At 38.5% G+C, this 13,774-nt stretch overlaps 1 protein-coding gene across 1 annotated transcript in view; it reads left to right on the top strand.

Moving 5' to 3' along the window:
- Window positions 1-1,231: 1,231 nt before the first annotated feature.
- LOC117341781 (toll-like receptor 4) overlaps window positions 1,232-13,774 on the top strand; it is a 33,813-nt gene continuing 21,270 nt past the window's right edge. The window contains exons 1-3 of the mRNA XM_033903644.1: window positions 1,232-1,605; window positions 5,650-5,724; window positions 11,499-11,720. Of these exons, the coding sequence (XP_033759535.1) occupies window positions 1,232-1,605; window positions 5,650-5,724; window positions 11,499-11,720 (671 nt within the window). The remainder of the gene's footprint in view (window positions 1,606-5,649; window positions 5,725-11,498; window positions 11,721-13,774) is intronic.

Below are 13,774 nucleotides of genomic sequence, written 5' to 3'. Positions count from 1 at the left end.
TGCTTCCCTGGGGACTGGAGGACACCGAACGTGTCCTCCACCCCAGGAAGAGGAGGTGGTCCCGGAGGAGGCGGGGTGACACCCCCAAATCCGGGACTCCCACTTCAGAGTCCCTCCAGTCTAGCCCTTCCTAGACGGGGAGGGGGATTTGGAGAGACTCAGGACCCCAGCCGGTCAGTACCTTCTCTGGTCAGCCCCTCCTACACAAGGAGGGGGCTCAGCGAAGACCCACAAACGAAACCAGCAAAGGGACCGTAAAAGAGAAAGGGAGGCCGCGTCCAGTGCACAGTCGGGCTTCGTCGCTAAGCCTGAAGCATTGCCGGCGGCTTCCCTGGCCGGGAAACACCCAGAACGGCCTCTGGGGTCGGGACCGCGTCTTGCAAGCACCGACGGTGGTTCAGTCACCGTCCGTGTTTGCCAAGACGGCGAGTTATGCCCCCTGTGTTGAAAGAAGGTGGCCAACGAGGGGGAGCCTCCAGGATCTCTTATTTGGGTGGCCACTCCAGTCATCGGGAGACCCAGGAGGAGAACGCATCCCCGTGGATCGCGGGCCTGAAGCGCATGCTCTGCGCTCAGGCCCACGATTGCGGGTGTGAGGAGGTAGGGGAGCTGCTGGGCCTGGTTAAGGGCCTACATCTCCCTACAGAGGAGGGGCCCTCCCGGGAATTCACCTTACGGGAAGGAGAGGTGGCCGAGGCCATTAACTCAGAGTTCTGGGACCCCCGGGATGTCTCCCCCTCGCCTCCTCGGTCAGTTGGGAGTCTTCTCCATTGGAGAATCCAACTGACCATCTTGGGCAGAATACCCCCACGCCTGATGGAGGGGTACTGCGAGTCCGGACGCTTTCTGGTCCCGGGCTCCGGTATCCCTCCATCCATACAGGCGCGGTCTTCCCGGGTTGCAGTCTATGACTGCCACTTCCACCTTGACGCTCTCCTAGCTCGGACGGGGGGTTAAACCTTATCCGAGCTGGAGAGAGCTGAGGATGAAGGGGGGGGGGGGGAGGCAGAGGTCACCTTACTCGGGGGGGGGGGGGGGGGGGGGGGGGTAGCCAACTACGCCTACTCGAGGGGCTGGCCTCTGATGGCCTCCAACTGCACGCGCCGACCGAGGTGCAGATACCCTGTCGCCTGCAGGAGAAGGCTAACTGAGGGTCAAGAGGCCGTTTTGACCACGGTCCTTCAAAGGGCTGTGGTCAGGGCCTCCCAACCGTTGGTCCTTCACTGCAGGGATGGGGGAAGCGGCCCTGAATTGTATCCGCCAGGTTCCCGGCGCCACCGAGCTGGTGACGCATTGGCACTGCGTTACTGCGTCGGTGGAGCAGGTGCAGGAATGGGGGCGGCACCTCCCAAACCTGTACCTGGGGGTGACGGCTCTGTCCCTCAGAGCCGAAGCCACTCGTCGTGCCTTGAGAGAGCACGACCCCAGCAGACTGTTGCTGGAGTCTGATGCTGCCTACCTGGTACCCTCTGGGGCAGGGGAGGGGCCCAACACCCCTTGGCCCCTGGGGCACGTGCTTCGTGAGTTGGCCTCACTGAGGGGGGAGGATCCGGGCCAGCTGGCGATTGTCCTCAATGACAACGCCAGGCGGGTCTATCCCTTCCAGTGAGACCCCTCAGCAGGACCCTCCAACGAGGGAAACAGCCACTACAACAACCACTCATGTCCCTATGAGGAAAGTTGAGGCGAAGGAAAAGCCAGGCCAATATAGGGACAATATATGGATTTTCTTGAAACTTTAAAGTAGATCCCTTTACGAAGGGAGGGGGGAAAGTGCTAGATAAGTCCCTGAAACGCTTGTGACTCCAGTTTTGTCATCGAACAGTGCTCAAGGGATAACGAGTCTAGGTGGATGAGATGTTTAAATGATCCATTCCGTAATATTTTGATTGGGTTGAGAGATACATCGAGATGGACCAAGGTATGAGGAAGATCCCTAGGGATTGATGTCAGTCCCAGACCGTTACAGTCAGCATCTGTAGAATGTTTTGTTATGGTACATCCATGTCCAGAAATCCTGGTGATGAAGAGGCAGCAAGCAACACCAACAAGAGGAATACCCAAGTAGGCATCATATCTATATTTAGAGGAGACAAATCTGAAAAAAAAATAAGATGCACATTTAGCGACAGTTGATTTCGGTAGATGTCGTCATATCTACTAAACTGTCAAATCTAAAATGTGACAGACATTATTAACATGTCAGCATACCATAACATCAATTATAACTGTTGAGTTGATGTCTATTTTCTATTTTTCGGTTTTATAATATTTCTTTGATTTGACCTAGATTTAAGTGAAGGTTGACGTTGATGATTCAGAAGACGATTAAATTTTAGGAATGCAAGGTCTTGTTTCCTTTGTTCTTTCATAGGTAAAATATTCCTCATTTTTACTTATTTTGTCATTATCTCTTCGACTTTGAAGACGAATCCACATTTTTGTTTTCTTACTTTTATTTTGAATGAAATTGGATGCAAAATCATAAGAGGAGATAGATGTGGTACTATTTAAATATTGTGAAGGACGACGAATACGATAAGTATGGCAAGAGTAAAGCTACGCAAAATTCGTCCGTTATTAGGCTTGACCAAGTGTAGACTACACCGATTGTAGTCACATACCGCCGAACATCACTTTCGGGGCTAGCTGACATAACAAATTGTTCCTATTCGGGTTGAGCTGTGTGTATCGTGCCATCATAAGAGTTCCATTAAAAGTGGCGTTATCAATTTACGACGCTGCATTTTTTTGAGTAGCGTCAAAGCACGTGTCAGCTCTCTTCCCCTTATCCTTGTGAGATCTATTTATCTGATTCCGAGCAACCATGGAATAACTCTGTGAAGTACCGAAAATCTCTTTTTTTTGTACACATTGTACCTCCCGCTCTAGCTTAATCCCCCCCCCCCCCCCCCCCATCCACCCACACATGCACACACCCACCCAACCACACACAAACACACGTTTTAGTTTTATCAAACACCCGTTTTAGTTAATTCATATCCTGTTTTTCTTAGCTTAATCTACCTCCCGTTTTGACTTAATCTACCTCCCGTTATAGCTAGTCTACCTAAACAGCTAATGTTCAAATATGGAGCAGATAACATGTGATTTCACAATACAGGATAGTACAAATATCCGAAATATGCTTAACACGGTATTGATCAATAGTATTGATAAATCAACATGTATTTGAAACAACTGCAATGTATTCATCAAATATTTTCTGTGCACAAAGTAAATGAATAGCTAAAGCTAGCAAGTTTGAATACAGATATTGACAGATTAAGAAACATTTTTCTATCAACCACACGATTCCCGGTACGTGACGTTTTACCTAATCGATCTAGTTAATAACCTTGATTATCTATTGGGAATTGAGAGAGTCGGCTAGTACCTGTGCTATTGATAAATAGGGGGGGGGGGGGGGGGGGGGGGGGGGGGGGGGGGGGCAAAAAAAAGTTTGCTATCTATTGTACATGCACAACATTTTTACAGATAACATTTCGCATGAAAGATTACGATAAAATGCCAAATAGAAAAATAGAACTGACTGTCCTGTGTGTTCGAAGAGACCAATACATTGAAATGCATCCTAACTTTTCCACTGATAAACTGCACGTAAAATTACGGTTTGTACTAGAGGCACATGATACACTGAAGAAATCGTATCTAATATTTTTTTCGAAAAACCCAAAATGTTCTTGCTACACGACAATATACATTCTTAGAATGAAAATGTTCACTCACCATGGACGAATGTTACGTAAACTTGTAAATCGTTGTGTGCCGTGTAGCCGATAGGAGAGTACTCCGCACAGACGTCGCTTTATAAGGGTCCCTTATGTTGGGTTTCCCTACAGAGACCAGGAAGTCCATTATAAAGTCGATAGATAAGGTATTAGATCATATCCCACGAAAATACGAAACATTTTTCTGATATGCTTAAGATGTATTTTATTTCCATTTTTCCGAAATGATATTTTAGCGGGTATGTCATTCGCTGATAAAAAAAAAATCATCAGTTTGCTTTCGGAGTTATCCTTTCTTTCAGAATCATCATTCTTACTACGTTTTGACTCAATCGTAAGAATACCGATTGAAATGCAATGGAAGCTACCGACAAACGGATGTCACCATTAGCGCTTGTATCAAACTTTTACATTGAAAACTAACATTTCTGAGATAGCGGTCATACTATGAATGAACTGTATATAATTATGCTAATTTGAGTATAGGTGAAGTGAAAAAAGCAAATAGATGGACAAAATAAAGATGTATCAACCAAGAAAGAATTAAGTTAAGTAAAATATGTAAGTGTAATATCATACTTATCTCTTTTTGTATCCGTGCATTCTTTTTCTACTGTTTACCTCTACTACAGGTGTTCCTCTTAGTTATATCATTTTTTTCTACTGTTTTCTTCTATTACAGATGTTGCTATCAAAAATGCTAGATTTTTCTACTGTTAACCTCTTCTACAGATGTTACTATCAGTTATTATATTATTGTATTTTGGTCTATCTAACCCTTTCAAAATTAAATTATGGTCAAGGTCATTCATTTGGACAAACTTGGTAGTCCATCACCCCAGCATGCTACAATATTAAGTTCCTAAGCCTTTTATTCATTGATAAGTCGTTTTAATACTTCAGCCTACTCGACCCATGTGACCTTGAATGTAGATCAAGGTCATTTATTTAAATTAACTTCGTAGCCCTTCACCTCAGCATATGACAGACCAAATATCAACTCCTTGTAACTCTCGGTTATTGAGAAGAAGTCATTTAAAGATTTTTGCCTGTTTGACCACTGTGACCAAGAATGTAGGTTAAAGTTATTCATTTGAACAAACTGGAGTAGCCCTTTACACCAGCATGCAATAAACCCAATATCATGCCACCGGCCTCTATGATTATTGAGAGGTTGTTTAACTCTTCTAGCCTGTTTGACCCCTTTGGTCTTGAAGATCAACTTCTTTCATTTTTAAAACTTGTTAGTCCATTACCCCATCATGCTAAATGCCTAATATTAGGTCCCTTGGTCTCTTGATTATTTAGAAGAAGTTGTTTAAAGATAAAAGTTGACACCGGACGGCCAGACGGCCAGACGGACGGACGACGGACACCGCGCCACGCTACGGAAGGTGAGCTAATAAAAATGCCGTTTTTTCTCCATTGTCGTGCAGTGTAATAATAAGAAATGTAGTACGGACGTTTTGACACTTATCTCATAGCTTTGATTTATAATTGTAAATTTGAAATCAAGGAAAAACAAGGACAAACAGGAGTAGATACCAGGGAAAAGAGAAGGTGACTTAAACCATGATACTGAAATTATCATTTAAAATCTTAACAAATAATTATACGAAAGAAATCAGTGCTCAACGATCCCAGGTTATGTTGTGAAGGAGGAAATATTTCAAAAAAGTCTTCGATTAAATTTATTAAATACTTTTTCTAATTCTATAAAAGAAATAGTTTTTAGAAACCGATTTAATTCCTTGGCGTGATATATGTCGATAAATATCTTGTCAGGCACATTAATAAATAAATTCCGTACAAAACCTTATTACATTACCCGACACCAAGACACGACAGGTATTCATCCAGTTAGAATGATATAATTATATCTATCTTTTCAAAGCAGGAAGCACGTGCTACATGAGTCCAAGGACAAGCGACCTCCTCTGAGGGAAAGCGTGTTTGAGGAAGTAACCGTTAGGTAGGTAAGGACATCGGAAACAGGACAAGACAGAATTATGATACATAGACAACCATTTATATCTTTTGATGTCTCTCCCTTCTGTCACCACCAATATCCACCCTCCCCCAGTTTCTAAAAGAAACACTTCCAATATGTATTCGGCTGTGTATCAAGTTAACAACCTAGGTATTCCGTTACATGATCTGAGTACGGGTAGATAAGGTACAATACGACCTATTTAAGGCCGACACACGGGAAAGGTTTCTGACCTAAATGCTCCTTTCAACGAGAACACAATAATAGCACAATTCATACATTGATTAATATTGACTTCACAAAACAGATAGTGACAACAACCTTTAACTTAAATGAGGCCAATATGGAAAGGAGAGTTAAACATACAATACGGATACACCAATGAATGTAAAACCTACAGAAAACATTTCATAATTGCACGGATTAAATATGTATTAAAGAGTATTCATCATGGCCCTGTTTGTATCTATCGGAGTTACCTCCCTTTGTTTTACTATGTCAGTGATAGTATAGCAATAGCTTGACCAGGGCCGAGAATGTTTCGGACGTCCGCTGTTGCTGATAGGGTCAGATTTGACAGTTGGAAAGTGCCAGTTACAGTTTCGGTTCTAAAGATTCCGGTGTCATGGGATATGAGATGTTAGTTTCGTAACTAGTGTCAGCATGTCGTTTATTAACACTAGAATAAAGATAGGATTTTCATTTAAAATATATGTATAAAAAAAAACAACAACAACAACAACAACAAAAATTACAACACTTATTAACTGTATGGAATTATTTTCTAAATTAATCTCAATAACAAGTAATCCGAATCGTTCTGACTATATATCCACTTTGACCACTTTGACCTACATCAGTCACACTGGGGGTAACGCAGGTTTTACTTACTTGAACAAGTGATTAAAGTTTTGAGGAAGTTCTCTTGGGACGAACCGGTAGTATGTGCAGCTGCAGAATGTTTTTATTATGGTACATCTCTGGCGAGGTATCCTGGTGATGTAAGGGACGGTAATCAATATCGATAAGAGGAATGTCTACGTAAGCTTCATATTCATATCTAGATTTGATCTGGCTAATCTGTATTGATGAAATAAATATTTATTTAACAAGCGACGACGGTTGATTTTGGTGAAAGTTGTTCTTACTTTAACTCTATCAATCTGTCAAAATCGTGCATTTTTCATCTGGAAAAGAAAAAATCATCCACTTCCCCTCTGCACACCTGCCGACAATGAAATAGATAAATACAAATAAAAGAAATTAATTTATTTAAATAATTAAATGAAAATGTTAAGTCATGAAGACTTTCATAACCGGGTCACATCCCTAACCACATGTTATTATCTATATATCTGTACAGGAAATAAGTCAACGACACAAACGTGTAATTCGATAATATTGTGTTTATACTGTATTGTCTTTATTTCAATAAATATAAATACTCAGTAATGACAGGTTATACGTTACTGGTATTATCGTACCTCTACTTTATCTTCTCTGTAAAATAGTTACTGGTTAAATATCGATTATATCCCTTGACTAAAATAGACTAGCAAGGCTATCGACGGAGCAATATACGCCTTACATCTAAAACTACCGCCAGGTGTCGTCTTATACCAAAATGTGTCATAATACCAAATAAAGGTGTTCTAAAATGATTAATTCAATACATTTCAGTTTTTTTTTTCCAGAATTTACCTTCATGCATTATTTTAGATATTTCTATTTATTACATTTTTACCAGTGAAATAGCAAAAATCATTCATTCTATAAAAGTGATATTTTTCACAAGTGAAAAATATCACTTTTGCTGATTTGACCAATCAAATTAATGATTAGAAAATACCAAAATAATTGACCAATCAGAAAGACCGACATATATGTCAGCACCTGGACAGAGGGAACTACTTTTTTTGTTTACAAATTATCGCTGTAGGCCTAGTTAGCATACAGGGTAGGTTTTTCGTTGATGAAAAATGTAATAAACAGAATATCTAACAGTGTCTTCAGTAATACCAAATATATTTCACTCGTGTGGCTAATATTTTGATATTTTTCACTCGTGCTGCACACTCGTGAAAAATATCAAAATATTACCCCACTCGTGAAATATATTTGGTATTACTGAAGACACTGTTAGATATCCTCTATTTATTTACCCGTCGATAGTTTACCAATACATAGGACACACAAGCTGCCAAATAGGTCCGGTGTTTTCTAAACCTAGGCGGCATATTGTGGGCTGTAAAGCAGTAATTGTCTAACCAAATTCTCTTAATTATACCAGGAAATGAATACAGGAAAGTCAGAAAAATTTCCTGTTTTGTTTCATATTACACTGAAATGTGCTAATAAGACTATATTATTGTGAGGGCCATATTTAAAAAACATTACACCAAATAAACGACAGCAGTTATCGGCATAGAAACCTTAACATAGCAAATGTTTTATATACTTACAGTAGATAGGCCGACTTGGTATTGACAACCAACATAGCACATAAATTTTGTCTTGGAAAAAGGTAAGTTCACGACAACATTCATATATATATATTATTGAATTCAAAATAACTTTGTTCTAATATCAATATTATGAATGATGTTTTTGTTGTTGATGGAGTTATATATCGTTTTTTATAGAATAGGGTTACGTAGTAGTTCCATGTATGAGTTTTGGTATCCATTAGTTTTGCAGTTGTTTTAATGATAGGAATGACTGACTTTATAGAGTCATCGATAACTTAAAATGGAACAATATTGGTTGGGTATACTAGATAATTTCTCGCAATATAAAACTAACTATATTCCCACAGCAGGACACCACCGAAAGACAGAAAGAGCGAACAAAAATGGCAAAATATTGCCGTTAAATTTGATTTCGTTAAATTCAAAAATACAGGAAATAGAAACTACTTTGTAAGGGGTCCTATACACAATAGATGATACATAGATATGTAGCTACCGTTAACCATATTATAGTTTTTTAGATGTAAGGATAATGAACCTGTGTTATCTATGTACAAAGCTTTCTTAAATAGGAACGAGGTATAAAATATAGCATATGGATAAAATAATGATAAAATAATAAAATAAATGCCCGGATTAAGCGCGTGGGTCTTAGTGTGGAGTTTCCATAGTACCTAGGGAAACCCAAGTAGACGGACAGGTGGCCCCTAACTTTTTTTCAGATATCAATGTATACCTGTAATCGGAATCAAGTTAATTGTTAACGCTTATGAAAGTGGCATACTTATCCTTATATGGAGTTAATGACATTAGATATAGTAGGATATCACTAAAGCTCGTGTCTTTTGTAGCTTTTGAAAAATAATTTACTCATGTGAAATCAATTCCATATAAAAAATCACGAGTTGTGTGACCAGCTCGGTTCTAAGTTCGTATTCTTGACCAAGCAAAAAACCGGAATCTCATATTTCACTAGTGGAATATAACATATTTTTATCCAACAGTCGGCACATCTATACAATGACTTGGGAGTGGAATAACAGAGCGTATTTTGTTTAAAAAATCATGTATAACGATTGAACAATATCAGTAGATTATTACATTAAACTGGTGCAAACTGTTTACAATATTTACCTGTTTACAAACAGATTCTGCCATAACATCCTAACACTACAATAGAAGTGATGCCCAGACTACAAACACTCGTTTTTCATACAACCTTCATGGAAAATAGCAGGAACATTTTACGTAAAAATAAGCTTCTATTATTTTCACAATATTTTCATGGTCCTCTTATATATATATATATATATATATATGGGTCAAAGAAGTAATATAAACGGTAATTATCCGAATAACACCGGATTCTTGCAAAGGTATTATGCAGGATGCTATAATTTGATAGCTGGCGTGAAGTAACAGTGTTGACAATGAAACATGTCAATTTTTCAAGGCATTCTACCTCTTTATCAAGACACAGATAATACAGATACAATCACACGATATATAAACATTACTAGAAAATACAATATGATACAGTAAGAGTAATATATATTTCGAAGTGGTTCGAAATGTTCATGGTTGTTATTTCAACTTCTCAGCATGTCAAAACTGATTTTTATTCCAAATCACGTAGAAACTGTCTTCACGGAGTATTTATACACATATTTTAGAACCTGTCATCATGGAGTATTTATACAAATCACGTAGAACCTGTCATCATCGAGTGTTTATATAAATAACATAGAACCTGTCATCACTGAGTGTTTATACAAATAACGTAGAACCTGTCATCACTGAGTGTTTATACAAATAATGTAGAACCCTTCATCACTGAGTATTTATACAAATAACGTAGAACCTGTCATCACTGAGTATTTATACAAATAACGTAGAACCTGTCATCACTGAGTATTTATACAGATCACGTAGAACCTGCCATCACTGAGTGTTTATACAAATACGGTAGAACCTGTCATCACTGAGTATTTATATAAATAACGTAGAACCTGTCCTCACGGAGTATTTATACAAATATTTAGAACCTGTCATCATGGAGTATTTATACAGCTCACGTAGATCCTGTCATCACTGAGTGTTTATATAAATAATGTAGAACCTGTCATCACTGAGTGTTTATACAGATAACGTAGAACCTGTCATCACTGAGTGTTGATACAAATAACATAGAAGCTGTCATCACTGAGTATTTATATAAATAACGTAGATCCTGTCATCACTGAGTATTTATATAAATAACGTAGAACCTGTCATCACTGAGTATTTATATAAATAACGTAGAACCTGTCATCACTGAGTTTTTATACAAATAACATAGAACCTGTCATCACTGAGTGTTTATATAAATCACGTAGAACATGTCATCACCGAGTTTTTATTCAAATAACATAGATCCTGTCATCACTGAGTGTTTAAACAAATAAGGGATAGCTTGTCATCACTGAATCTTTATACAAATAACATAGAACCTGTCATCACTGATTATTTATACAAATAACGTAGATCCCGTCATCAATGAGTTTTTATACAAATAACGTAGAATCTGTCATCACTGAGTGTTTATACAAATAACGTAGATCCTGCCATCACTGAGTTTTTATACAGATAACATAGAACCTGTCATCACCGAGTGTTTATACAAATAACGTAGATCCTGTCATCACTGAGTTTTTATACAAATAACATAGAACCTTTCATCACCGAGTATTTATACAAATAACGTGGATCCTGTCATCACTGAGTATTTATACAAATAACGTAGAACCTGTCATCACTGAGTGTTTATACAAATAAGGGAAAGATTGTCATCACTTAGTGTTAATACAAACTAGGTATAATTTGTCATCACTTAGTGTTTATACCAATAAGGTATAGTTTGTCATCACTGAGTGTTTATTTAAATAACGCAAAGCTAGTCATCACCGAGTGTCAATACCAGTAACGTAGACCCTGTCATCGCGGAATGTTAATATCAACATAAGAAAAGAAGACAATGCAAGTATTATCAAAAATGTACTTGTCTATTATTGGCTCGAAAGATATATCAATAATAACATATGACCGGGGAACTCAGCAACTACATCGTATAGAATGCGATTTTGACAAATTAGGAGACATTAAAAACATGACGACATCCTACAAAACCAAATGTGGATACTTCAAAAATGTGCATCTTACTATTCCAGATTTGACACTTCAAATACAGATATGAAGTTAACGTGGATATTGGTCTTTTCAATATTGATAACTGCCGCTCTCATCACCTAGGATATCTGGACACGGATGTATAATAACGAAACATTCTACAGATGCAGACTGTACCGGTCTGGGACTGACATCAATCCCTAGGGATCTTCCTCCTACCTTGGTCCATCTCGATGTATCTCACAACCCAATCAGAGTATTACGGAATGGATCCTTTAAACATCTCATCCACCTAGATGCATTATTCCTAGAAGACTGTTCATTGACAGAATTGGAGCCTCAAGCGTTTCAGGGACTAGATTTTCTTAGATTATTAAGTTTGAATTCAAATGGTTTCACGTCGCACTCGTTTTTTCCTGGGGTGTTTGAACCACTGCAGAACTTAGAAACGATTTCTATAAACGGTTTCCCATTTTCTTATGTTACTAACGAGTTAAACCGACTAGTGACCTTAAGAAATTTAGTTATCCAATCTTCGGGTACGTTCACTCTGGGGCTGTGTACTTTAAGAAATCTAAATAATTTAGAAGTGTTTATGCAGAAATCAGTAATGAACGGAACATTTAAATGGTTTAGAAATACTCCTATCATGAAGTTGACCGTAACATTTCTTGACACATTTGAATTATTTGAGAATGGATTCTTATCATCTTTTCCTAGTATCACGTATCTATCTTTGATTGGTTGTTATTTTCAGTCTATTACAGAGTTGATTAAGGTATTGGCACCGTTAAATGATTTGACAATCGATTTCATAGGATTAACACATGTATTTCCTAAATTCAGCTTTCCAGTTCGTCTTACCAGTATTTCTCTCGAATCTATTGGTAACATCTGTGTACGTAATTTAGATTTAAGCTACGACCAAATTGGATACGTAGAGTTTGGTACATTTTCTTTTTTGAAATACAAGAATTGCATTGAAAGTATAAACCTGTCAAATAATTTTATAGTCGGTCCATCATTAATATTTCTCACGTGGCTTCCTCTCCCGTCCTTACAACTGATAGACTTGTCTTCTCAGGTATACTCCCTATCCACTCACCTGAGTACTAGAATAATCAATATTACTTTTCCCCAATCATTAAAAGTGATTAATTTATCCTATTTTACAGCCCAAAACATAGATATAGAGGATACGTTCTTGATACAAAACAATAGTTTAGAAGTCTTAGATATCACAGGTACAAATCTGGCCGAATCATGTAGACAGGTCCTTAAAGGATTGTATGAATTAAAACACCTCAATGTGTCACGTTTACAATGTTCTTCTTTGTCAAAGGATTTTTTCCGTAATTACACTAGTTTGGAGGAACTCGTGTTCAGGAGTTCTCACCTTGATGTCGGCCTTACTGATGAGGTTTCCAAGGACCTACTGAGAGGTCTATCACTCTTGAAATACGTAGATTTCTCTGCTAACAAGTTGATTAATTTGCAAAACACAATTGTTCACTTCTCAAAGAGACGTTCTCAAAAGTCTAACACTTACTGATAATCGGTTAACCGGTGTTCCTTACAACATCAAATATCTTACGAATCTCTCAGTTCTTGATCTTACATCGAATGCTATATCATCATTGGGGGAACACGAACGTTTGATGTTGGAAACTCATCGTACAAAAGTTCCTAACTTCCGAGTTTTACTGAAGGGAAATCCTTTTGAATGTAGTTGTCAAACTGTCAACTTTATCGAGTGGATATATACAACAAAACTTGCCCTGGATGATCCGAACAACTACATGTGTACCGACCGGAATGGTGTTAATATGAAGATGGTCTCCATTTATAACAAATTATCTACATTTAGGGAGACATGCGTAGACAGGACATGGCTTATTTTCTCAATATGTGCGTCAATCTTGTTTGTTCTCGTGTTGGTTACCGTCGCGGTGGGATACCGGTACAGAGTTTCCATTAACTACTGTTGCCTGGTGATCCGCAGACGATACCGAGGATATCACAATATAGAAGGGGACACAACTCAATATAAATACGATGCTTTTGTATCCTACAATTTTGAGGACTACAAATTTGTTTGTAATGATTTAATGGATCATGTCGAGAGGGAGATGAATCTGAAATTGTGTTTACACCATCGCGACTTTACACCAGCTGTCGACATAACTGACAATATAATGGATGCTATCAGTGAGAGTAAATGGATCATCATCGTCATTACAAAGAGTTTTCTGTCCAGCACGTGGGGCCAGTTTGAAATAGAAATGTCCAGGAGACATATGTTTCAGAGAAACAGCTCCAACTTGATCGTGATCATGCTTGATGACATAGACAAAGTTAAAATGCCGAGGAAGTTATTCAGAATATATAACCAGATCACG

This window comes from Pecten maximus, chromosome 14 (genome assembly GCF_902652985.1).
Source record: "Pecten maximus chromosome 14, xPecMax1.1, whole genome shotgun sequence".
NCBI lineage: Eukaryota > Metazoa > Mollusca > Bivalvia > Pectinida > Pectinidae > Pecten > Pecten maximus.
This window is presented reverse-complemented; position numbering and strand designations above follow the sequence as displayed.